At 35.6% G+C, this 26,111-nt stretch overlaps 1 protein-coding gene across 1 annotated transcript in view; it reads left to right on the top strand.

Moving 5' to 3' along the window:
* UNC13C (unc-13 homolog C) overlaps window positions 1-26,111 on the top strand; it is a 650,594-nt gene that overhangs the window by 357,618 nt on the left and 266,865 nt on the right. Inside the window, exon 16 of the mRNA XM_066342502.1 lies at window positions 10,981-11,109. Coding sequence (XP_066198599.1) covers window positions 10,981-11,109 — 129 coding nt within the window. The remainder of the gene's footprint in view (window positions 1-10,980; window positions 11,110-26,111) is intronic.

Genomic DNA, 26,111 nt, shown 5'->3' with positions numbered 1-26,111 from the left:
ACCCATTTCACTCATTTTCTCACCCCTTGTCCCTTTGGCAACCATCAGTTGGTTCTCTGTATCTATGAGTCTCCTCCTGTTTTATTTTGGTTATTCATTTGTTTTATTAAATTTTACACGTAAAAGAAATTATATGGTATTTGTCTTACTCTGTCTTATTTCACTTAGCATAATATCTTCCAGGTTCATCCGTGTTGTTCAAAATGGCAATTTTTCATTCTTTTTTATAGCTGAGTAATATTTCATTGTGTGTGTGTATGTGTGTGTAATATCTTCTTTATCCATTCATCTACCCATGGACACAAAGGTTTCTTCAGTATCTTAGCTTCTGTAAACAATGCTGTAATGAACAGAGAGGTGCATGTCTTATCAAGTTAGTGGGGTTTTTTTCCTTCAGATAAATATCCAGTAGTGGAATTGCTGGGTCATTATGATAGTTCTATTTTTAATCCTTTAAGGAACCTTCATACTCTTTATCATACTGGAAGCACCAGTTTGCGTTCCGACCAACAGGTTATAAGGATTCCTTTTCTCTACATCCTTGCCAGCACTTGTTATTTTTTGTCTTTTTAACCATACCTATTCTGACAGGTGTGAAATGGTATTTTACTATAGTTTTGATTTGCATTTCCCTGATAATTAGTGAAGTATATAATTAAGCAACTTTTCATATGCCTGTTGGCCACTTGTATGTCTTTGTTGGAAAACTGTTCAAGTCCTCTCACCATTTTTAATTGGATTGTTGTTGGTTTTTTTATATTGAGTTGTATGAGTTTTTATATATTTTGGAAATAAACTCCTTGTCAGACAAACATTTTGCAAATATATTCTCCCATTCAGTATGTTACACTTTTGTTGTGTTAAAGGTTTCCTTTACTGTGTAAAAAGATTTAGGTTTTACTCTTCTCATGATCAGTACTGTTCAGCCTCAGCAATTAGGCTGTGGTGCTTTTGTCTGAGTTTAATGAATCTTCCAACATAAGATGTGTTGAAAAAGAATTATCCTAGACACAATATATTTGAACATATTTGGCTCAAATTTAGTTTTAAGTTAAACCTATTTTAAACAAAGCTCTCTAGTAAGTGGACATGGCACTTACAAAAAAAATACTAAGAATGTTAAATGAAAATAAAGTTTACTTCTTACCTTAGTTTTAACTCAGATGTCTTGCTGAATTTTTTGTTGCAGGAAAATAACTGACTCTTAAGATGACCCCAATTGTGGTCACTTCTGTTTTTAGCACTGGCAATGTCTACAGAAGAATGTATTTGATTGTTTAAACTATTAATATACAGTATTTAATTATTACCTACCAAACTATGTAGGCATTTCTTTTTTTTTTTTTTTTTTATATATATAATTTTATTTTTTTAATGGGGTGACATCAATAAATCAGGATACATATATTCAAAGATAACAAGTCCAGGTTATCTTGTCGTTCAATTTTGTTGCATACCCACCACCCAAAGTCAGATTGTCCTCTGTCACCTTCTATCTTGTTTTCTTTGTGCCCCTCCCCACCCCCTATCCCTCTCCCATTCCCCCCTCCCCCCCCATAACCACCACACTCTTATAAATGTCTCTTAGTTTCACTATTATGTCCCACCTACGTATGGAATAATACAGTTCCTGTTTTTTTCTGATTTACTTATTTCGCTTCGTATCATGTTATCAAGATCCCACCATTTTGCTGTAAATGTTCCGATGTCATCATTTCTTATGGCTGAGTAGTATTCCATAGTGTATATGTGCCACATCTTCTTTATCCAGTCATCTATTGATGGGCTTTTTGGTTGTTTCCATGTCCTGGCCACTGTGAACAATGCTGCAATAAACATGGGGCTGCATGTGTCTTTACGTATCAATGTTTCTGAGTTCTTGGGATATATACCCAGTAGAGGGATTGCTGGGTCATAAGGTAGTTCTATTTTCAGTTTTTTGAGGAACCACCATACTTTCTTCCATAATGGTTGTACTACTTTACATTCCCACCAACAGTGGATGAGGGTTCCTTTTTCTCCACAGCCTCTCCAACATTTGCTGTTACCTGACTTGCTAATAACAGCTAATCGAACAGGCGTGAGGTGGTATCTCATTGCCGTTTTGATTTGCATTTCTCTAATAGCTAAAGAAGATGAGCATCTTTTCATATATCTGTTGGCCATTTGTATTTCTTCCTGGGAGAAGTGTCTATTCATATCCTCTTCCCATTTTTTTATTGGATTGTTTGTTTGTTTGTTGTTGAGTTTTATGAGTTCTTTGTATATTTTGGATATTAGGCCCTTATCTGAGCTGTCGTTTGAAAAAATCATTTCCCATTTAGTTGGCTTTCTGTTTATTTTGTTATCAGTTTCTCTTGCTGAGCAAAAACTTCTTAGTCTGATGTAGTCCCATTCATTAATTTTTGCCTTCACTTCTCTTGCCTGTGGAGTCAAATTCATAAAATGCTCTTTAAAACCCAGGTCCCTGAGTTGAGTACCTATGTCTTCTTCTATGTACTTAATTGTTTCAGGTCTTATGTTTAGATCTTTGATCCATTTTGAGTTAATTTTTGTACAGGGGGAGAGACTGTAGTCCAGTTTCATTCTTTTGCATGTGGCTTTCCAGTTTTCCCAGCACCATTTATTGAAGAGGCTTTCTTTTCTCCATTGTGTGTTGTTGGCCCCTTTATCAAAAATTATTTGACTATATATATGTGGTTTTATTTCTGGACTTTCTATTCTGTTCCATTGGTCTGAGTGTCTATTTTTCTGCCAATACCATGCTGTTTTGATTGTCGTGGCCCTATAATAGAGTTTGAAGTCAGGTATTGAAATGCCCCCAGCTTCATTCTTTTTCTTTAGGATTGCTTTGGCTATTCGGGGTTTTTTATAGTTCCATATAAATCTGATGATTTTTTGCTCAATTTCTTTAAAAAATGTCATTGGAAGTTTGATGGGAATTGCATTAAATTTGTATATTGCTTTGGGTAATATAGCCATCTTGATTATATTTATTCTTCCTAGCCAAGAACAAGGTATATTCTTCCATCTCATTATATCTTTTTCGATTTCCCTTAACAATGGTTTATAGTTTTCATTATATAAGTCCTTTACATTCTTTGTTATGTTTATTCCTAAGTATTTTATTTTTTTTGTTGCAATCGTGAAGGGGATTGTTCTTTTGAGTTCCTTCTCAGTTGTTTCATTGTTGGCATATAGAAAGGCTATTGACTTCTGTATGTTAATTTTGTATCCTGCGACCTTACTGTATTGGCTTATTGTTTCTAGTAGTCTTTTTGTGGATTCTTTGGGGTTTTCGATGTATAGTATCATATCATCTGCAAAAAGTGATACCTTTACTTCTTCTTTTCCGATATGGATGCCTTTTATTTCTTTGTCTTGTCTGATTGCTCTGGCTAGAACCTCTAGTACCACATTAAATAAGAGTGGAGAGAGTGGACAACCCTGTCTTGTTCCTGATTTAAAGGGGAAAGCCTTCAGTTTAGTGCCATTTAATATGATGTTAGCTGATGGTTTATCATATATGGCCTTTATCATGTTGAGATATTTTCCTTCTATACCCATTTTGTTGAGAGTCTTAAACATAAAATTGTGTTGTATTTTATCAAAAGCCTTTTCTGCGTCTATTGATAAGATCATGTGGTTTTTGTTCTTTGTTTTGTTGATATGGTGTATTACATTAACCGTTTTACGTATGTTGAACCATCCTTGAGATTCTGGGATGAATCCCACTTGATCATGATGTATTATTTTTTTAATATGTTGTTGTATTCGATTTGCTAGTATTTTGTTTAGTATTTTAGCATCTGTATTCATTAGAGATATTGGTCTGTAGTTTTCTTTTTTTGTGCCATCCTTGCCTGGTTTTGGTATGAGGGTTATGTTGGCTTCGTAAAATGTGTTTGGAAGTATTGCTTCTTCTTCAATTTTTTGGAAGACTTTGAGTAGAATAGGAACCAAGTCTTCTTTGAATGTTTGATAACATTCGCTGGTATAGCCGTCAGGGCCTGGACTTTTATTTTTGGGGAGGTTTTTAATGGTTTTTTCTATTTCTTCTCTACTGATAGGTCTGTTTAGGCTTTCTGCTTCTTCTTGACTCAGTCTAGGAAGGTTGTATTTTTCTTGGAAATTATCCATTTCTTCTAGGTTGTTGAATTTAGTGGCATAAAGTTTTTCATAGTATTCTACAATAATTCTTTGTATATCTACGGTGTCCGTGGTGATTTCTCCTCTTTCATTTTGGATTTTGTTTATATGAGTTCTTTCTCTTTTTTCCTTGGTAAGTCTTGCCAAGGGTTTGTCAATTTTGTTGATCTTTTCAAAGAACCAGCTCCTTGTTCTATTAATTTTTTCTATAGTTTTTCTGTTCTCTAATTCATTTATTTCTGCTCTGATTTTTATTATCTCCTTTCTTCGGCTGGTTTTGGGTTGTCTTTGTTCTTCTTTTTCTAGTTCCTTAAGGTGGGAAGTTAAGTGGTTCACTTGGGCTCTCTCTTGTTTGTTCATATATGCCTGAAGTGATATGAACTTCCCTCTTATCACTGCTTTTGCTGCATCCCATAGATTCTGATATGTCGTATTGTCATTTTCATTAGTCTGTATATATCTTTTGATCTCTGCACTTATTTCTTCTTTGACCCATTCATTTTTTAAAAGTATGTTGTTTAGTTTCCACATTTTTGTGGGATTTTTTTCCTCTTTTTTGCAGTTGAATTCTAGTTTCAAGGCTTTATGATCAGAAAATATGCTTGGTACAACTTCAATTTTTCTGAATTTGCTGATGTTGTTTTTGTGGCCCAACATATGGTCAATTCTTGAGAATGATCCATGTACACTGGAGAAAAATGTATACTCAGTCACTTTGGGATGAAATGTCCTGTAGATGTCTATCATATCCAGGTGCTCTAGTGTTTTGTTTAAGGCCACTATGTCTTTGTTGATTCTCTGTTTGGATGACCAATCTAGAACCGTCAGCGGTGTATTGAGGTCTCCAAGTATGATTGTGTTTTTGTCAGTTTTTGTTTTAAGATCAATAAGTAGCTGTCTTATATATTTTGGTGCTCCTTGGTTTGGTACATATATATTAAGAATTGTTATATCTTCTTGATTCAGTGTCCCCTTAGCCATTATGAAATGGCCATTTTTGTCTCTGAGTACTTTTTCTGTCTTGTAGTCAGCATTATCCGATATGAGTATTGCTACACCTGCTTTTTTTTGGATGTTATTTGCTTGGAGTATTGTTTTCCAGCCTTTCACTTTGAATTTGTTTTTATCCTTGTTACTTAGATGAGTTTCCTGTAGGCAGCATACAGTTGGATTTTCTTTTTTAATCCATTCTGCTACTCTGTGCCTTTTTATTGGTGAGTTTAATCCGTTTACATTTAGTGTAATTATTGATACTTGTGGGTTCCCTATTGCCATTTTATATCTTGCTTCCTGTTAGTTTTGTGTCTTGTTTGATCCTTCTCTTTTGTTTTTCTATCTTTTGTTTTTATTTGGTTGTATTCCATACATCTTTCCACTGTTGCTATCTTTTTTATCTCATGTGCTTCTGTGGTGGTTTTTTCAATGGTGGTTACCTTTGAGCAATGAAAAGGGTCCCTACCCTGTTCATTGTAGCGAACTATTTTGTGAGTACTTTTGCACTCCATCGTCCTTTGCTACTGTTAATCTCCATCTTCTCCCCCTCTTTCTTTTTGTTGTTGTCACAGTTTAAATTTGGTTTTATTGTGTTCTTCTTGGAGCTTTTACTTGTGGCTCTGTTTTTTTTTGTTCTTTGTATCTGATTGGAGAACCCCCTTTAGTAATTCCTGGAGTGGGGGTTTTCTGATGATAAATTCCCTCATCTTTTCTGTATCTGTGAATGTTTTTATTTCTCCTTCATATTTGAAGGATAGCTTTGATGGGTATAGTATTCGTGGCTGAAAGTTCCTCTCTTTCAGGACTTTAAATATTGGGGTCCATTCTCTTCTAGCTTGTAGAGTTTCTGCTGAGAAATCTGATGATAATCTAATGGGCCTTCCTTTATATGTTGTATTCTTCTTTTCCCTGGCTGCCTTGAGAATTTTTTCTTTGCTGTTGGTTTGTGTCAATTTCATTATGATGTGCCTTGGAGTAGGTTTGTTGGGGTTAAGAAAACTTGGAGTTCTGTTTGCTTCTTGAACTTGAGGCTTTAGTTCTTTCCACAGTCTTGGGAAGTTCTCATCTATTATTTGTTTGAGTATGTTCTCCATTCCATTTTCTCTCTCTTCTCCCTCTGATATACCTATTATTCTTATGTTATTCTTTTTGATGGAGTCAGATAATTCTTGTAGGGCTATCTCATTTTTTTTTATTTTTGAGTCTCTTTCTTCTTCTCTCTGTTGTGCCTCAAGTTGCTTGTCTTCTATTTCACTAATCCTCTCTTCTATCTGACCTGTTCTATTAGCTAAGCTTGTTACTTCGTTTTTCAGCTCGTGAATTGAGTTTTTCATCTCTGTTTGATTTGTTTTTATAGTTTCAATTTCCTTGGACATATATTCTTTGTGTTCATTGAGTTGTTTTCTGAGCTCCCTAAATTGCCTTTCTGTGTTTTCTTGTATATCTCGGAGGATTTTTAGGATTTCTATCTTGAATTCTCTGTCATTTAGCTCCAAGGTTTCCAATATATTAAATTTTTTCTCCATAGATTTTTCCTCATCTAGCTGTGTTACCTCTCTTTCTTTTGTATCCATGATATTCGATTTTCTCTTCCTTAATGGCATCTGAGGGTGGTTTTGTTGATAGTATTAATGAGATTTAATAAAGAATAAAAAGTTTAAAAAAATAATAAAAAAAAATCGAAAAAAGTTGTTTTTTTTAAAAAAAATTAATAATGAAATAAAGAAAAATAAAATAAAATAAAAATTAAAAAAAAAAAGAAAAAAAAAGAAAAAGGAAATTATTCCCCCCCCTCCTTTTTTCCTCTCTTCTCCTCTCCCCTCTTTCTTGATAAAATCTTGTGGTGGACTGTGAATAGGCATTTCTTTTTTAGCTATAGCTCCTCTGCTTTAATAGCAAGTTCTCTGCAATCATAATTTGGCTAGCTGGATAACTGACACAAAACTTTCCTAAATCTACATGGTAGGCTATGGGCTAAAAATTTTTGCTCTTGGAAAAAGAGTTTGATGACATTTATTCAGATAATTCTTGTACAGAATTTTTTTTTTTTTTTTAGTTACCCATAATATTTTCATTAGGAGCACTAAAAAGGGTAATTTATGAGAGGCAGAAAACAAAATCTTACTATATCAGCGATCATTTAGATTCTTTTAAGTTCAATTAAAATTTATTTGGTTTAAAATCAATTAAATTGGATGCCTGAGATGAATAGAATTTATGTCAATTCTGATCTTCTCGCAGCAGCTGTGGAGCAGTGAGTAGAGAATGCTAGGGATGCTTGTCGTTGGCACTGAGAGGCTGGGGGAATGGGAGTGAGGCTTGGAGCACCAGCCCAAGTGCTACCTATCTGCCATCCCTTAGCCATCAGCCTTGCAGCATATAGAAAACAAAATCTCCTCACACTTGCACCTCCTCCTGCTCCATCCTCAATTCCAGCTGATGACCTTGCTTTCTATTCCACTATAAAAACAAGAGCAAAGATGGGAGAGATTCCTCAAGCTCCAACCCCATGCTCTTGCCACCCATCCCAACTACCTGCTTACCTCTATCTTTGTCCATATACTCTTTGCTCTCTTTTATTACTCTTGATTAGCTGTATTAGAAAAGGCCATCTCTTCCACTTGTCCAATTGATTGTATCCTCTTTTGAGTTGGTTCAGCAATCCTCTTCACTCACCTGAATTATCAAATTTTCCAACTCTACTGGATATTCTCCATCATCAAACAAGCTATTAATTTCCAATCTTAAACATATTGCTTGATTCTACTTTCTTCTACAGCTACTACCCTAACTTCTCTTCACCTTGAACAACAAAACTCCTCAAAATAGCCCTCTTCACATTTTCTTTTCTATTTCTTTTTTCCCATTATTCTTTAAACAAATTTCCACCCCTGTTATCTTTTCTTCCTCGTTACAGACAGTAAAACTCACTTTCTGTTGCATAGATTAGTTTTGACAAATGTGTAGTTGTGAAACAACCTCTGCAGTAAAGATGTAGTTCCATGAGCCTCCAAAATTCCCCTGTGCTGCTCCTTTAGCATCGATCCCTTGCCTATTCCCTGGTGACCACTGATCTGTTGTCCCCCTATGGGTTTGCCTTTTCCAGAACATCATGTAAATGAAATAATATATAGCATAATGTATTGGCTATTCAACCATCTTGTTGAGTGTTTCAGTTTATTCCTTTCTTTGCGGAGTAGTAATTTTTTGTTAGGTATGTACTATAGGCATTAAGTTGTTTCCAGTTTAGAGTAATAACAAATAAAGCTGTTAAAAATATTCGTGTATATGTTTTTAGTGCAAACACAAATGTTCACTTTCCTTGGATAAATGCCTAAGAGTGAGGTTCCTGGATCATTTGATAAATGCATGTTTAAGTTTATAAGCAATGCCAAATTGTTTTCCAAAGCAGTTGTACAGTTCTGCATTCTCAGCAGCGATGTGTGAGAATGCCAATTCCAGTTGTTCTGCTGCTGGTGATGGAGCTCTTGGCTCTTGGTATTTTCCACGGTTTTGATTTTTTTGTCCCTTTTTTACCATTTTAATAGGAATGAAATATCTTATTGTGGTCTTAATTTTCTCCATTAATATTGTTGGTCATCCTTTCTTGGTCTGATTTGCCACCTGAGATTCATTTATGAAGAATCTATTAAAATATTTTGCCCAGTTTTTATTCAGTTATTTTCTTATTCTTGAATATTAGAAATTCTTTGTATACTTCAGATACAAGTCTTTTTTATCAGCTACTTTATTTTCTAATATTTTCTCCCTGTCTACTCTTCACCTTTTTATTTTTTATCAGCAAAAGTTTTTAATTTTGATGAAGTCTGCTTTAACAATTTTTATAGTTATTAATAGTGCTTTTGCTTAAACCAAAGCCACAAAGAGAGTCTCTTTTTTTTTCTAAAAGTTTTAATCTACCTTTTATATTTCGTTCTGTCTTTCATTTAGAGAATTATTAATAGGCTGTGAGGTATGGGTTCAGGTTAATTTTTTTTTGCATATATATGTTCAATAGTTCTAACACCATTTTTAAAAAGGATTATATTTTATTCATTGAATTCCATTTACACCATTATAAAAAAACAGCAGTTGTCCATATTTGGGTTTATTTATGTACTCTGTATACTGTTGTCTATACTTTTACTATTACAATCCTGTCCTGATTACTGAAGTCTTCTAGCAAATATTTAAATCAGATAGTATGAGTTCCTCACCATTTTTCTTTTTTTTCCCCTAGAATTGTATAGGTGATGTTAAGTTCTAACTAAAAATTTTTATTGGGATTGCATTAAATCTATAGGTCAATCTGGAGAGAACTGAAATTTGAACAATAATAGACTTTCAAATTAATCCTTATTTTTTTAACCTACTTCAGTCAGATGTTTACACTATTGCTTTACCAAAAATGATTGTCAAATCATTGTCAAAATCCCCAATAACTAACTAAAGAAACAACAACAACCAAAAAAAACCCCAAAAACAAAGTCATTAATGATCACCATTTTGCAAAATCTACTGGTCAATTTTGATCCTCATTCTACAGTGTTCAGTATCACTAATTTATTTCAACAGTTCTTCCTCTAGGAAACTCTTTAGTTTCTAGATTTTTCTTATTGCTTTGTTTTCCTTCTATATCATTGGCTGCTCTTTTCTGGTCTTCACTGCTTTGCTCTAGTCTTCACTGCTTTGTTTTTTCTCTATTGCCTGGTGTCATGGGACTATAATTACCGAGGGTTTATTTCTTGGACCTCTTCCCTTTACTAACCATGTCCGTCTAGTCTCATTTCTTTTAATTCTTCTACAAGTTAATAATTTCCACTACTCTAGATTCATATATCCAAATGTCTTCTTGAAATCTACCAGTGCTTGTATGCATAACAAGTCTCTCAATCTTAACCTGTCTGAAACTGAGCTCCTGATCTCCCAAGTACAGCTTTACCCATCTAAGTTGAGACCACCTCCACTATACTAGTTATTCAGGCTAACATCTTAGGGTCCTGACTCCTCTCTTTCTCTCACATCAATCATACAATGTCAGCAAATCCTGCTCTTCCTTCCAAAGAAACTTCTTATAACAGCCAGCTCCTAGTTTACCACTATAGTCCAAGCACTATCTTCTCTTGACTGGATTATAGCATTATTCCCATTACTGATCTTTTTACTTTTTCCATAGCCCACCTTAAAGCAGCTTAAGGGACCTTTTAAAAGTCAAGTTCATTTTGCCCTTCTATTCAAAAACTCCAATTTTTCCCACCTTGTTCAAAGTTAAGGTTCTTATAATAGTATATATATGGTTTTTCCCTATTCCCATTATCTTCTCTAAATTCATATATGTTCGCTGTCCTCTGTATTAGTTCTATTCTACTGAAATACTTCCCCCTCTTCTCTGTTTTGTTATTTTTTTCAACATGCATCATCATGCAATATATTATAATTTACTGATTCATTTTGTTTACTGTCTACTAGAATTTAACTCCATTAGGAAAAAGATTTTTATTTCTGTTCATTTTGTAACAATTCTGTTCATTCTGTAACCATTATCTGGCATATAATAGGTGATAAATATTTGTCGAATGATTGAATAAAATAAATGAATGAGTGCTCTAGTCACTTTAAGTGTTACTATTTGAATATTTACAACTATGAACATTTTCACTGAGTTGTCACATTAGAACATTAAAGCAGATACTAATATTTAAAACATTTCTGAGACCGCATTTTTCCTGAAGATGGAAAAATCAACTAAAAGCACTTATTCAAATTGTTTGACTTGTTTTTACTAGATTGTTTTTACTAGATTATTTTTCTTATTTAAGAGAATAATTTGTCTGTCAGGTTCTGGAACTGCAAAACCCCCCAAAGGCCAGCATGGTGGTAAAGGACTGTGTCAGAGCTTGCCTGGATTCTACGTACAAGTATATTTTTGACAATTGCCATGAGCTCTATTTCCAGCTAATAGACCCGGTAAGAAGAGACATGTGTCTTTCTATTTCTAATGTCAATTTCCATATGTTCAGAATGATAATAAATGAAAAAATTTGTTTAGTTTCACATTAACTGGAGATTTTCAGAATTTTCACATATTTTCTTTACATTTGAACATCACTTTTATATACATGAGATAATTTACCACTTACAGCTTTAGCAAAGGTGGATATTATTGTTTAAGTTTTTCAAGTGAGGAGTCAGTTTTAGAAGAATTAAGTGATTTGTTCAAGGTCACACAATGGGCAAGTGGCAGATTTGGGGCTAGATTTAGGACTCGAACTCCTGCTCTTATGTTCTTCCCCTAAATCATACTGCCTCTTTTATTATATATTTTACTTCAGAAAAGTGATAGATGGAGAAATTTTTATAAAATAGAATGGTAAAAATGTCATATGTTATATAAATTTATTAAGAAATATTTCAAAACTACAAAAAATAAATAAATCAAACATGCATAGATTTACCACTTAGATACCCAATGTTAATATGTAGCAATATTTGTTCTGCTTTTTATTGTTTAAAGGTATTAAATGTTACCTAAAAAAAGGTATTTCACTTTGCACTTCTTCAAAATTTCATTCACCTCTCTTCCTCTCCATCTTCCTTCGAGATGAATTCTGTTTTTATATTGGTGTTTGAACATTTCTTCACATGTGTTACATGAATACTTCAGTTTTATTTTCTGTGAATTGCCTATTAATTCTTTGCTGATTTTTCTCTTGGCTTGCTTGTATCTTGCTTATTAATTTGTAGAAAATTCTAAAATATGTTCTGCACAGTAATTGTCTGTTGATTATGTTATTTCATATATTACTTCCTTTTTATATGCATTATTTGGTTGTATTGAAGTTTGCTGATGCATGCTCTGATTTATATATTGCTATTACTTTTGTGCAACTTGTGTTAGGGGATGACTTTTTAACATGTATCTATTGCCTACTTCCCTGACGAATTCAGTTTTTCCACTATGTATTAAAAATTGTGCAGTTACGTGTGGAACATTCTGGTTAATTGAATGGGTCAGATTCTAGAAAGTATATGTTAGATGAAGGTGAGTGGGACAATTCCAACCTAGGTTTCAAGCTAGGTTTCTTGTGATATTAAATCTTTCTAGGGGCACTGAGTTTTTAGCCTAATAGAAGAAAAAAGTAAACCTGATGTTTGTGATTGTATAAGCAAAACAATCTATAACCATATAATTGCTAGTAACGTTAGCTTGTCGTTTGTGTTAGGTGTGCTCTAGTTTAAAAACTTGATTCTCTGAGATTTCTAGGTGTTACATTGTCTCTCACTTATACTCTACCAATGGGTTGACTTTCTAGCTAGTTTCTTTCATCTCTTTTCTACTCTATATCTACTTCCCACAAGTATTTTTTCATTCGTCTTCTACATTTTCACATCATTGTCTTCATTTTACCTAAAATATAAAATTGAAAATTTTTATACCATATAATTTACCATATATAACTTATAATTAATCTTACCAGTCCTACCAGTCCCAATTTTCTACTCCTTGTAACTCCAAACCCAAACTGATCCCTCACATAGACCCCAAAATTGATTATTTCCATGAATTCACCATCCTCTCTTACCTCCATGCATTTATGTGTCCTGTCCTATATGCCTAAAATATTCTTCTCCCATTCTCCGCCTTCATCAAAATCCAACTTAGACCTGATCTCATTCTACTAGTTCAGACCCAGTGGATGAATAAAATCAAGGTAAAGTAGCATACTTTAGTGTATTTCTAATATAATAATAATAATAATTAATAATAATAATAACATACAATTTTATTTACATAAGAGATGTAGAAATATGGGGAGTTTCCATAAAGCAAACATGCTCCTAACAAAAGGTAAATAAATTGCTACATCAAAAGGAATTTAATATAGCTTAATATTTGCTGAATTCAAAAAGGATATCTAATTTGCTAACCAACTTGTAGAATGATCTATAAATTATATGAAATTTTATCAGTTGTGGGGAATGTTTGGAGCTAAGCTTTAAATCTTAGAAAAAGACTTTTTTGTAAACATTGTTCTTATTTGAAATTCTAAAGGAACACTCATTGGATCTGAATAGTTTAAGAAACTAATAATCCCTAGAGCCCTTCAGAAACTATCTCAGAACAATTTTAATGATTAAGGTACATTTCCCCTCAGTTGACGTCAACTTTATTCTCCTGAGAGCTGAAGTGAAGGCCTTTACTTTTTTCTCACACTATATACTGGAATTGCCCTCAAATTCTGATAATAGTACCTTCAAAATTAAATATCTTCACAAAATTAAATATCTTCACAGTACATTCAAATATTGACCACTTTTCACCAGCTCCATACTTCGGCCCTGGTCTGGGCCACCATCATTGCTCACATATTACTGCATAAGTGCCCAATAGATTACCACCTTATTTCTATTCTTAACAGAGCAGCAAGAATGATCCTTTTTAAAAGGAAGTCAAATTAGGCCACTCTTTTGCACAAAATCTTCTAAAGTCCCTCAGTGGCAGTCAAATGTAAAGTCCTTCCAACGACATATAAGACATAGGACCTGTCCCATATTATACCTTCCACCCCACTTACCCTATTACTGCACCCCTTGCACATATCATCATGTGAATGGAGAGCCAAAGAGTTTTCCACAGGAAGGTAACATGAACAATGCTAACCCCTGATACTAGGACAGTGCCTGGATCACAATAGATGCTCAAAAAAGCATTGGTTGTATGAAGTGAGTAAATGACTAAACAATTTTTATCAAACAGTAAGAGCATATAGGAGTGTGTGGCCTATTATAAAAATGACAGAAAGGAGTACTCTGTTCCAAGGCAGATTCTCAGTGCTCGTGTAAAAGCCTCTTGCAATTTTACTGGGTCATGTTCAGGAGAGGAGGCGTGGGAGCAGTTGATGAAAGCCTCATCTAGCCCCAACTAGTAAAAAATCCTGTAGTATCCTCTGGCTCTCTTGTGCTTCAGTTCCCTGGAAGGAGATACACTTCAGATGGTATAGGTCCCAGATGGAGAAGGGCTATCCAGCCTGTTCTAGACTGGATATTTAAGAATTAATCCATTATTGCATTAACTCACTGAGATATGGGGATGTGATACCACAGCATAACTTGGCTTATTTTAACTAACAGACCTGTAAATATATGCCGAACCTGCCACCAAAACTACTTATTTCATATATATTTATGTCTATATTATAACCCTATAACCTCCATTCATTCATGAGATTAAGTAAAACTCTTTGCCATTATCCAAAAGCCCTCCAAGTTCTGAACTCTGACTATCTTTTCTGATTTCAGCCTCATTTCCACCTTACGTTCTATGACTCAGAACACTAAACTTGTTAGTGCCTTTCTCTACATTGTCTTTAGGTGTCTAAAGTTGCTTCATCCTCCCAACTCCCTTCATGGCTAACTCTAGCTCATCTGAACTGTTCAGAAAGCCCTTGGGACCTCTCCTACCTGAATTAAATATTCCTTCCCTCAGTGCTCATAATATGTGCACTTATGCTGAATTTATTAGGCACACAATATAATATTGTTTTGGCCTATCTTTCCCAGTAAGCTGTGAGTTTCAGCTCTGTAGTCCCAATATTCAAAGCTGTGCCTGACACAGAATGGAGTTGATAAAATAATAAAAATCAAATATGATAAAAAAAACAGTATTATGTCACTTAGTTATTTAGTTTCTTTCAACAACTCCACTTCCAAGCCTGTGATGTAAAACTTGATCTCTGATATCAAAACCCTTTTTTAAAATTCTGGCTCTACTCCTTACTAATTTTGTGGCATTGGGTGAGCCATTTAGCCTCTTCATGTCCCATTTTTTTTCATTAGGACATATTTTTAATATTCATGCTACTTCTGATTTATCTGAGTTTTCTCTAGAAGATTTAATGCCTGAAACCAAAATAAAATAAGAATTTCAGGGTTGTTAGATACAGTACAATTCTGATTATTTAAATGGGGAAGTATACTTTCTCCAAAGGGGTTTTGAAGAGCCAGATGAAAATAGTGCTTGGAATAAATATGGAAATTAGATTTTAGAGAATGTCAACAATCACAGTTAGCAGAACAAGATATGACCTTGGCTGGTTAGCTCAGTGTTAGACCATCAGCTGGCATGTAGATGTCCTGGGTTTGATTCCCAGTCAGGGCGCACAGGAGAAGCAACCATCTGCTTCTCCACCCCTCCCCTCCTGCCTTCCCTACATCTCTCTCTCTCTCTCTCTCTCTCTCTCTTCTGCCCCTCCCACAGCCATGGCTCCATTGGTTTGAGTGAGTTGGCCTAAAGCACCATGGATGGCTGTGTGGCTTTTGCCTCAAGTGCTAAAAAATGGCTCAGTTGCTGAGCAATGAAGCAATGGCCCCAGATGGATAGATCATCGCTCCCTAGTGGGCTTTCCAGGTGATCCTGGTCAGGGCATATGCGGGAGTCTGTCTTTCTGCCTTCCCTCATCTCACTAAAATTAAAAAAAAAAAATTTAAAGGACAAATAAGATAGAAGTGTGGTCTCTAGGGGCTGGCTGCACACTCATGAAGTGGCATTTACCTCCAAATGTGGCAATGTGGACACACATGATTGATCTCTTGCATAAAGACACCTAAGAGCTCAAACTATAACCAGACCAATGTTTTTACAGTTATAGTTTATTAATTAATAATGAGTCTGAGAATTTTCTCATAAGCTTATTAGCTTTTTCAGTAACCATTTTATAAATTGTCTATTATTATGTGAATTTTAAAAAAATACAATCTCTTGGTTTTTTTCTGGTTCATATTCTAGCATTTCTTAGTTTTTTGTCAACCTTGACATAGCAAATATTTCTTGCACCCATCATCATTTTTTACTTTTGATGCAGTATACATTTATAAGTTCTCATTTTAATATAATCAAAGTGATCAATTTTTCTATTTAAAATTAGTGCCTTGGAGGTTTAAAATATCTTTTCTACCCATCCCACAAATATAGGGAGACATTATATAGACTTAATAAAATGGACGTGTTCTAGGTTGGTAATAATCATTATTAATTAAGATCATCCAACTAATTTCTGTTGGCATTATTCCATGTTCTTAAAGCAACCTTCAAATTACAGATTTTCTTTTTATATAAATAACCTTCCAGGAGAGGACAAAACAAAACAGTCTCAGGTATATTTGTTTGCCCTTTTTTTTTTTTTTTATTATTATTTTTTCCTAAGGTATCCTCAGGACCAGCACTAGTGCCTAGCATTAATAGCACTGAATATCTGTCTGGACATTTGTCTATCTGCCTATGCATCCATCCACCCATCCATCCATCCATCCATCCATCCATCCATCCATCCATCCATGTCTATCCATCTACCCATTTGTCTTTTCACCTACCTATCCATGATTCATCCATGAAAAATCATATATTTTTGCTTAGAGACTCTTCATTTCTCTCCCAAATTAAATCCCCTGTCTCTTACTTCTGAGGCAATCTCTATTACGAATTTGATATTAGCATTCTGATTCATCTTTGTGTATATTTATTATATATGTTTATTACCCATATGCAGTTCTATTTGTATCTCTATCAATCTTTCACATACTACCTCAGATAAAAAGTAGTATTGTGGCATGGTTATATGTGCTACTCCAGAACCAGACTGCCAAAATGTTATTTGATAGGTCTGAAAGTTTTAAGCTCAATAATCCTTTTTGAGGACCTATGCTGATACATTTAGGTACAGTTTATTGATTTTTTACAGCTTCCTATCACATTATTACACCACCTTTTTTGCACATCAACTTCAGTATATCACTTTTACAAATAATAGTGCAATGAATATGTTTGTGGTAGAAGTTGCCAAGACCAGCTCAGCCATGGCCATGCATGAAAGGAAGGTGCTGCAGGACTCAAGAAAAACATACACAAGACACAACATACAGAGAAAGTGGGTACAGGGGACTCCCAGCCTCTAGGACTGAGAGCCCAGATCACTGCAGCCTCATCAAATTTATTGCTCTCTTTGCTTATTAGGTAAATTAACAGAGCCTGGGTTCAGGTGCATAGAAGGGTAATTAACTAATGTCTTTCAGGTATGTAAGGAAAAGACCCTAGGGATCAACTGATTTCCTTTAAACGATCTTTCCAGTGCTTGCAAGGGCAGCGTTCTGCCCCTGCAGAACCCGGCATTCCAAAGTCCACACAAAAGACTCATCTCAGGACCACAGTCTAATTCACAGCTATTTTTCCAGAGAAGTGATGTGTGCACCTTGCAGCCTGTGCTCTTAAAGAACAGAAGAATGCCCTCCTTTCTGTTAGGTCATGAAAAGCGGGGCACACAAAGCCTGATGAGTTTTACAAGAAATTTATTTGTGCATCTGTGAACAGATGAGCTGAGACCCTAGTGGCTTCAGCAGTGAGACGATGAAAAGCCCCATCCTATGTAGAACTGAGATTGGTGGTATTTCCTGTTGCAGGGGTTTTTCCATCATAAATTTCTGTTATGTGTGGCGGTTAAGCAATGGGAGGGGGTGGTGCAGACTAAGTCAGATAAGTGATGGGAGGATGACTAACTGACAGGATGTCCGAGGGTCATGCGAAGGTAAGATATCAATCAGGATTGCTCACGTGGAGAGTTATGGAACTGCCCTGGTGCTGGGTCACCTGAAGTTCCACCTGGCTAGCTAGGACTTTTCATAAGGGGCCCTGGACCCTAATGTAAACTTCTCTCTACTCTTCCCGTTTCTACTAGAAATAATACAGATTTGCCATCTTGTATTATATGGTCAAATGCACCCTCTCTTTTTTAACATGTGTTAAAATGCCTTTTTACTTGTGTGATTCTCATGGTAAACACTGAGTTTAATGAAAGCAGAAACTCTATTTGTCTTACTATTGAATTTATAGCACAAGACAATGTGCCTCATATATAGTAGCAGAAATCAATAAGTATTTGCTTACTTAATGGAACTTTGATACAAAAATATTTAAAAATATATTTTTCAGTTACACTTGACATAATATGTTAGTTTCATGTGTGACAGTGATTAAACATTTATATGTATACCTTACAAAGTGATCATCTGACACCATACATATTTATTACAATATTATTGACTATATTTCCTAGGCTGTAATTTATATTCTGTGACTGTTCTTATAACTGGCAATTTCTACTCCTTAATCCATTCACCTTTACCACCCTGATTCCCCCTCATCCAACAACTGTCAGTTTGTTTCTGTATGTATGAGTTTGTTTCTATTTTGTTTGTTCATTTATTTTGTTTTTTAGATTCCACATATAAGTAAAATCATATGGTATTTGTCTTTCACTGGCCTGTTTCACTTAACATAATACCCTCCCTGTCCATCCACATTGTCTCAAATGGCAATATTTCATTATTTTTTTATGACTGAGGAATATTTCATTGTATATACATCCAACATCTTCTTTACTCATCTACTGATGGGCACTTAGGTTGTTTTCATATCTTGGGTATTGTAAATAATGCTGCAATGAACATAGAGGGCCATATATATTTTCTAATCAGTGTTTTAGATTTTTTTTTTCAAATAAATGCTAAGATGTAGAATTGCTGAATCACATGATGGTTCTGTTTTCCTTTTTGTGGGAAACCTCCATGTGGTTTTTCAATAGTAGCTATACCAATTTACATTCCCAGCAACACTGCACAGAGTTCTCTTTTTCTCTACATCCTTGTCAATACTTATTCTTGTCTTTTTGATAATAAACATCCTGACAGGTGTGAAGTGATATATCATTTTAGTCTTGATTTGCATTTCCCTGATGATCAGTGATGCTGAGCATCTTTTCATGTACCTGTTGGTCTTCTGTATGTTTTCTTCAGAAAAATGTCAGATCCAATGCCTTGAAGGAGCATCCTCATGTAGAAGATGAACCTTATCGTTCAGCTTTGCTACTGCCTACGTTGTCTCTCAAACCTAGAGAGCTTTAGATTGTCTCTCAAACATCTATGATTGTCCAAGCAACCTATTCTATTTTTGGTATTTCCAAGTTGTTGAGGGTGTGACAAGACCTGTCAGCACCCAAAAGGAGGGACTCTCACTCAGCAACTAGTTCCAGGCTTGATTGGAAGCCAGAAGCTTTTGAAGTATGCAAATAACAGTAGTCTAACTGACCTCCAAACTAGGTGATCTGGAGATGTCCCCTGGGTGACAGCTGCTCAAGACAAATGTGCAAGCTGCTTTCTGAGATATTAGCAAACAGCAGTGAGGCCAGAGAGCACAAGGAGGGCTTCCCCTGACCCACATTTTCTGGGAGCATCTTGTTGGCCTCCAGAAGTGTGACAAGCATGGAGCCTGCCTCTCAGACCAAAGCTCCAGAACAAATAAATATTAACACTTATGTATTAGAAGTAATTATTTATTTTGATGTAAAATGGGATGGAATGTTGTGTTGAAGAATGTTTTACTGCAAGTTTAGAAATAAAAGTTAAGTATAAATTAGAGTGTAGAAGTAAATCAACCAATAATATTTTTGCTTTGTTACCCGATTCTTTCTGAACTTCAGCCTGGAGAACTATAAAAAGACTTTTGTCTTTGTCTTCTTACAGTATATATAACAGTTCTGTTTTAAGTTGTTTTCATAAAATATTAAATTTGAAAGTACTTGTTAAGTTAAGCATAAGGAATGAAATTATTTCCTTCCATTTTAACCTTATTGCCTGAAATCCAAAAAAAAAGTTAAATTTTAGTGCTATTTTTACATAGGTTTTGTACACTAATAGTTTTAAAAGATTAAGCAGAAATTAAGGGGTTTTATCAAGCTCCCATATTAAAAATGTACTTCAAGACTCCAAAGCTATAAAAATAGATAAATTGCAGATGTAAACTTTTTTAGGAGAGTAACTTAGAGAATCACTGAAAAAGCAGGTGGGGGTGGCAATACAAACTCACAGACAGATGCTTCCATTCTTTCAGTAGACTATTCTGTGGCTAACATACAAATTTCTCTTGTTCTTGGAATAGCATTTTCTTGCAAAATACATGTTTCCTTTTTTAATAAATCATCTTTGTCTTGCCTCGATTATATTAAAAAGCCATGTAAGCCTGACTATGCTATTATGGTATTACCTAGCGACATCTAACTCTGTTTAAAAATAAATGACTGAGGGGGTTCTGCATTCAATCAGTATGAAATATAGATAACTTTTTAAAATCAAGTTTAATCTTCAGTATTTGACCATGTGGAAATGTACTGCTGGAGTGGTAGATATAGAAATACTAGGAAATCCTGTCATTAGTGAGCTAGGGAAGCACCAGGATATTTATTTTTCTTTTTAAACTATTTTCCTTTTTTTTCCTTATGTTTATTTTATTGATTTTAGAGAGAAGAACAGAGAGAGGGGGAGAGAGGAACATCGATCTGTTTGATCTGTTCTTATATGTGCCCTGACCAGGGATAGAACCAGCAACCTCTTCAAGACGATGCTCTAGCTAACTGAGCTATCTGGCCAGGGCAGATTTATTTTTTATCACACTCTTCTCCCTACATGTAGGCTTATTTTAAGCTCCCTTCCCCGAGTATGCCAATTTATGCAATAAGAACTTGTGTATTTCCTATTTTGTATACAGGGTCCCTCGGGTTATGACACAGTTCTGTTTCTACACAGAGACATAACCCAAATTTTGTTGTAAGTCGAAACATACCCTAGCCTAAGTCACATACCTATCCTAACACAGTTCTAAATCATAATCTGGAACATAAAAACACAACTAAGCCACAGAAAAAGGAAAAGGACATGAATATACTGTACTGTATGTACACTATAATGTACTAACAGGAAAAATGGGTCTAAAAAAATCCCTTGCCTTTACTCCTGTGGTTGGCTTGCACACTGGAAGGGACATTGCAAGGTGAGAGAGAGAGACCTATTGGGAGGAGGAAGCTGGAGAGGCAGGAGAACCTGCAGAAGGTGCTGGAGATACTGGGTCAGGTGAGTCAGGATTGCCTAAGGAACATGCAGGAGACGCTGGAGATGATTCTGCCTGTACTATAGGTGTTTCATCTTGAGAAGCAGCTGATGTAGAGCGGCCTCTCTCCCTTCTTAAATAATTGTGCCAGGCTAGTCTGTGAATATGATATAGTCTATAAATACAACGCTAACAGCATAAGCTGAACCACTCACATCTCAATATTTTTAAGTTTTTATGGGAGTGAGCATCATAAACTCGAAACATCTTACATTGACACTGTTATAACCTGTAAAGCATTAGGTTAGATGATTGGTATGCCAAAGTAAATAACTTAAAGCCTTGCTTTCAAAGTTTATTTTCTACTTAAAGGGTTGATACAGCATAGTCATAGATTGTAGCATCAACATCATCTGGGAACCTGCTTGAAATGCAAATCTGAGGCTCCCTTTGTCCTCCAGGAGTTATTGAATTAGAAACTCTGAGGGTAGGATCCAGCAGTCTGTTTTAGCAAGCCTTACAGGTGATTCCAATGCACACTAGTGTTTGCAAGTCACTGGTCTACCATCTCACCCAGGCAGTACAGGGGCAATTACAATGCAGTGGGGAAAGTGCTCTGAGAGAGAAAAGATGGAGTGTTGTGTGAGCACATAGGAGGTTCCATAATGCTCTGTGGGAAGTGCAAGATCAAGTGAGGGTTTCAAGGAGAAGTCACTTAAGCATATGGGGAAATTAGGAAAAAGGAGAATGGGGCATGGTGAGAGAAAACAACAACGCAAAGGAGTATTACAGCTGAAGGAGTGTTCCCTATATGCAAAACTGCAGAGGTACAGGAGGGTTTGAGCCCTCTCAGAATTGAATGCTGCGGCAACTGTGCTAGACCATAGGGCTGAACTGACCAGAAGGATGAATTAAGGGTGAAGTGTGTCACAAATGATTTGACAGTAATAATAGTGAAAGTTGTGGGGGCTACAAACAGTTTCCTTTCACTGGTGATAGATAAGGCTGAAGAGGAAAGCAAATGTTTTGTATGTCAAGTAAAAGAGTTGGAATTGATTCTGAAGGAAAGGTAGTCACTGAGGTTTTTAAGTGGGAGCATGACATGACTGGATTTGTGTTCAATAAAGATGGGTCTGGCTGTAGAACAGAGAGCTGATTGAAGGGGTGAGACCAGAAGCAAGAAGAGTGGGTAAAAGGCTATTTGGGTAATCTGAGTTACGTTTTATAATAGAACTTGGCATGTTCTTGCTAAATTAATTTATTTAGAAAAATTTGCTCTAGTTCTTCAGTGAATGTTGAGTAAGTATAATACACATAGAAAGGTTAAAGTTTTATCTTGTCAACGTGGTTTTCAATTTGGGGATTCCAGGACAACTTGCAGTGAATGTAGAAGTAAGAGAAAAATCACAAGCTATTTTCAGTTTATCAAAAAGTTCGACAGAAACCATACATTTATATGTAAAAGCAAATTAAAATTTCATGCGTTTTTTTTTTCATTTTGGCTAAAGGTATGTCAAGTCAATATAAATACTCTTGTCATTTTATGCTAATTAGAAATCCCAGCTTGACCTTTGCGTATCACTAGAGAACAAAAATGTGAGAAAATGAGCTTTTTGTGTAGTTGATGCAGTATAAAAGAAAACAAAATAGGATCTAGAGGAGAAAGCTAAATGGGTGTGTACTTGATAGTTACTAACCATGACACATATTCTACTGTGTGACATCATTGAACTTGGGTGAACTAGGTGGTTATTCAAGATTTACACACAAAACTGTCCTGAAATGAAGAAAAAGGAAAATTGAATTGCCTGAAAACAGTTCAGTTTTTTAGATACAATAGTGGAAGGGCATCAGCTTCCAGGAAAGGCTGGCTTTCTTGGTATTAGAGCAGGGATCCCAATTCAATGTTTATTTTTCTTAAGGGTAGAGAGCCTACTGGGAATTAATGCCACTTTGTTCATATTTAAATTTAATTCCTCTTGCCTGACCTGTGGTGGCGCAGTGGATAAAGCGTCGACCTGGAAATGCTGAGGTCGCCGGTTCAAAACCCTGGGTTTACCTGGTCAAGGCACATATGGGAGTTGATGCCTCCAGCTCCTCCCCCCTGTCTCTCTCTCCTCTCTAAAATGAATAAATAAAATAAAAACAAAATAAAATGTTAAATTTAATTCCTCTTGCCTTTTGAGTGGCAGAAGCTTTTGTCATTTGAGCTGATGACAGTTGGTACTTTTAGGGAGGAACAGGAAGAATTCAGTTTAGTCCTTTTTTATGAGAAAAAACTTGTATGACTATCAATAAGAAGTCTAAAACCTTTATGAAAAGAGAGAGGTATCATCTAACTCACCTCAGAGCACTAGCATGTAATATGGCACCGATTATACTTACTGTGTTCCATCAATGATTTAATGGGCCTATTCAATAGAATTTGTCTAGAAAGTGCTGGTAACACACTTACCTAGTGATGGAGTCTCACTGATTATTAGTGTGTGAACTAGAAAACCATGAGTGAGTCTAATTGTAGTATTCTAGAAGGACTTTTGGCTGGACATAAGAACAATCCACTGGGTCACAACCACTAGGCAGACTACTGAATTTCCATATTTGATGCTGACTCTAGCATGGTGTCTGAAACAATAGTTCTCATTGAATTCAAAGAACTTAGCCACTGAATAGTGCAGCTCCACAGTAATTCTAATTTTGACAGCTCTTTCCTCTTGCTCATCAGAGGAAAGCCCCTCCGGAGAGTTAAACTAGTCCCTGTCAGATCTGCAGAGCTGCAGAACCAGCACAAACCCTGGGCTGTTTTAATGGTCCTCTCAGTGCTTTCCTGTCTCCATTCTGTTCTTGATTTCACTGGATGTAGTGATGCCATGGATTGTTTCCTCTACATCTCCCACTATGGCCCCTTAAGAGCCTAAACTCACCACATCCGCTCCAGTCTCCCATCATCTTCATAGTTCCTTGAGGAAGTCTGGTCTCTTATTACTGCCCATAGGCTGTGTACTAAAGCAGTCTTTCTTTTTATTTGCTCAAATTTATTTCTTATATTTGCAAAATATCCTTTGTATTGTTTAGGAATTTAGGATAGCAAGAGTCCAACTGATTCACTTTTTCTTTCTTTCTTTCCTTTTTTCTTATTTGTTGAAGCGAGAAGCAGGGAGGCAGAGAGAGAGACTCCCACATGCGCCCAACTGAGATCCACAGGCCATTCCCACTCGGGGGCGATGCTCTGCCCATCTGGGCCATTGCTTCTTTGCAACAGAAGCCATTCCAGTTCCTGAGGTGAAGGCCATGGAGCCATCCTCAGTACTTGGGCCAACTTTGCTCCAATGGAGCCTTGGCTGTGGGAGGGGAAGAGAAGCAACAGAGAGGAAGAAAAAGGGGAAGAGTGGATAAGCAGATAGGCACTTCTCCTGTGTGCCCTGGCCGAGAATCAAACCCAGGACTTCCACAGGCCGGGCCAACGCTCTATGCCTGAGCCAACTGGCCAGGGCCAATGATTTGCATTTTTTACATATGTCAGCTTTGTGTCCTGGGAGACGGAAGGTTTATAAGAGGAGTCATTCTTTTTGGTCAGTGTTCATGTGACAGATTTCATGGACGCCCCACTTGTGCTGTGCCCTCCCAACACCTGACCCCCAGAAGCAGCCCCATCTTTGGGAACATCGTAGAAACATTCTTTAGAACTTCTTCAGTTACTCTGTGTCTCCCGGGAGGTTTAGTACTTGAACTACCTATCTTATCCAGTTGTAAAAATATCACAGGCTTTTAGAAGGAAAAAATATATATACAATACATCAGTTTCAATCTCACCTTTTAAAGATATTTAGAATTATGTTAACATTTCTGACCATTGCAGCACTTTAAGGAAAAGTGTTTTAGGAGAACTTCTTTAGTTGTTCCACAGAAGAAAAATATTTTGGGACAATGCCTATGCATGTTCATTTATTTTCTATTTTTATTAATGACTCCCATGGAAGATCAAGCTTCTCTCCCTCAGATACAAAGACATTATTTTATTTTTTACCTTATTTTTATTTAAAAAAGATTTTTGTTGTGAGCATTCTATTATACAGAATTAATTACTGATGTTTCATCTACATATAATTTTGTTGATGCATCACCTACCTGCTGCACAACAGATTTTATTTTGGAACATGGCAACAATGTAATAAAAGAGCCAGCAGCTTAGAGTACTTATATTTAGTCCTGCCAGATTTCCCTTACAGCTTTACCAGTGTGAATTCTAATCCTGCTTTGCATTTTGTCTGAGATTCATTTTTCCAGACCAATGTCAGATCCGTGGGATATAAAAGCATTTTTGTTTAAAAACATTTTATTGTATTTTATTAATATACACTCAGACGCAGACATGTTCATACTGGTAACTGTAGTTTTTTTTTAATTTTTTTTGATATCTTGATTCTATGAGGTTTATGTACGAGCATTATAATTATCATCTGTTAATTGTTTGAAAATGATTAACTGTTTGACCCAGGATATCGGCAGCAATTGTAAATCCAGCTTGCTAGAAGAAGCAGGTCTGACATTGATAAAAAGAAAAAATTTTCCAGTGATATTTTTATTAAACGTCATCTTGAAAACAGATGGCGTTTCATTGTGGCAAGGAGCCTGAGCTTTCACAGATACTTTACCGAAAATCCATAGAAGATGTTCTAAAGCGTATTTGTACAGTCCTTGACTATATGCATATAATACATCCAGTCATCTAAGGACTGCAAGGTACTAATGTCCCCATAAAACAAATCAGAACCTTTTCCCAAAACCCAGTTAGATCAGGAACAATTGGGTCTTAACACGACTATCTTCCCAATGTCATCAAACCTCACAAGCTGAAAGTGAACTTACAATTCATGCAACTAATTATGTGTGAGATCAGCTGTTAATGACATGAAATTTATTAAGTTAAATCTATTTATATTAAAATCTACTTATAGTATAACTTTTTCTTAGAAGTTATTAGACAAGAAAGTATCAATAAAGCAGAAAGTATGCCAACTCCCACATATTTTATATT

This window comes from Saccopteryx leptura, chromosome 6 (genome assembly GCF_036850995.1).
Source record: "Saccopteryx leptura isolate mSacLep1 chromosome 6, mSacLep1_pri_phased_curated, whole genome shotgun sequence".
Lineage (NCBI taxonomy): Eukaryota > Metazoa > Chordata > Mammalia > Chiroptera > Emballonuridae > Saccopteryx > Saccopteryx leptura.
The sequence above is the reverse complement of the archived record's forward strand: the minus strand, read 5'-3'. Positions and strand labels throughout refer to the sequence as shown.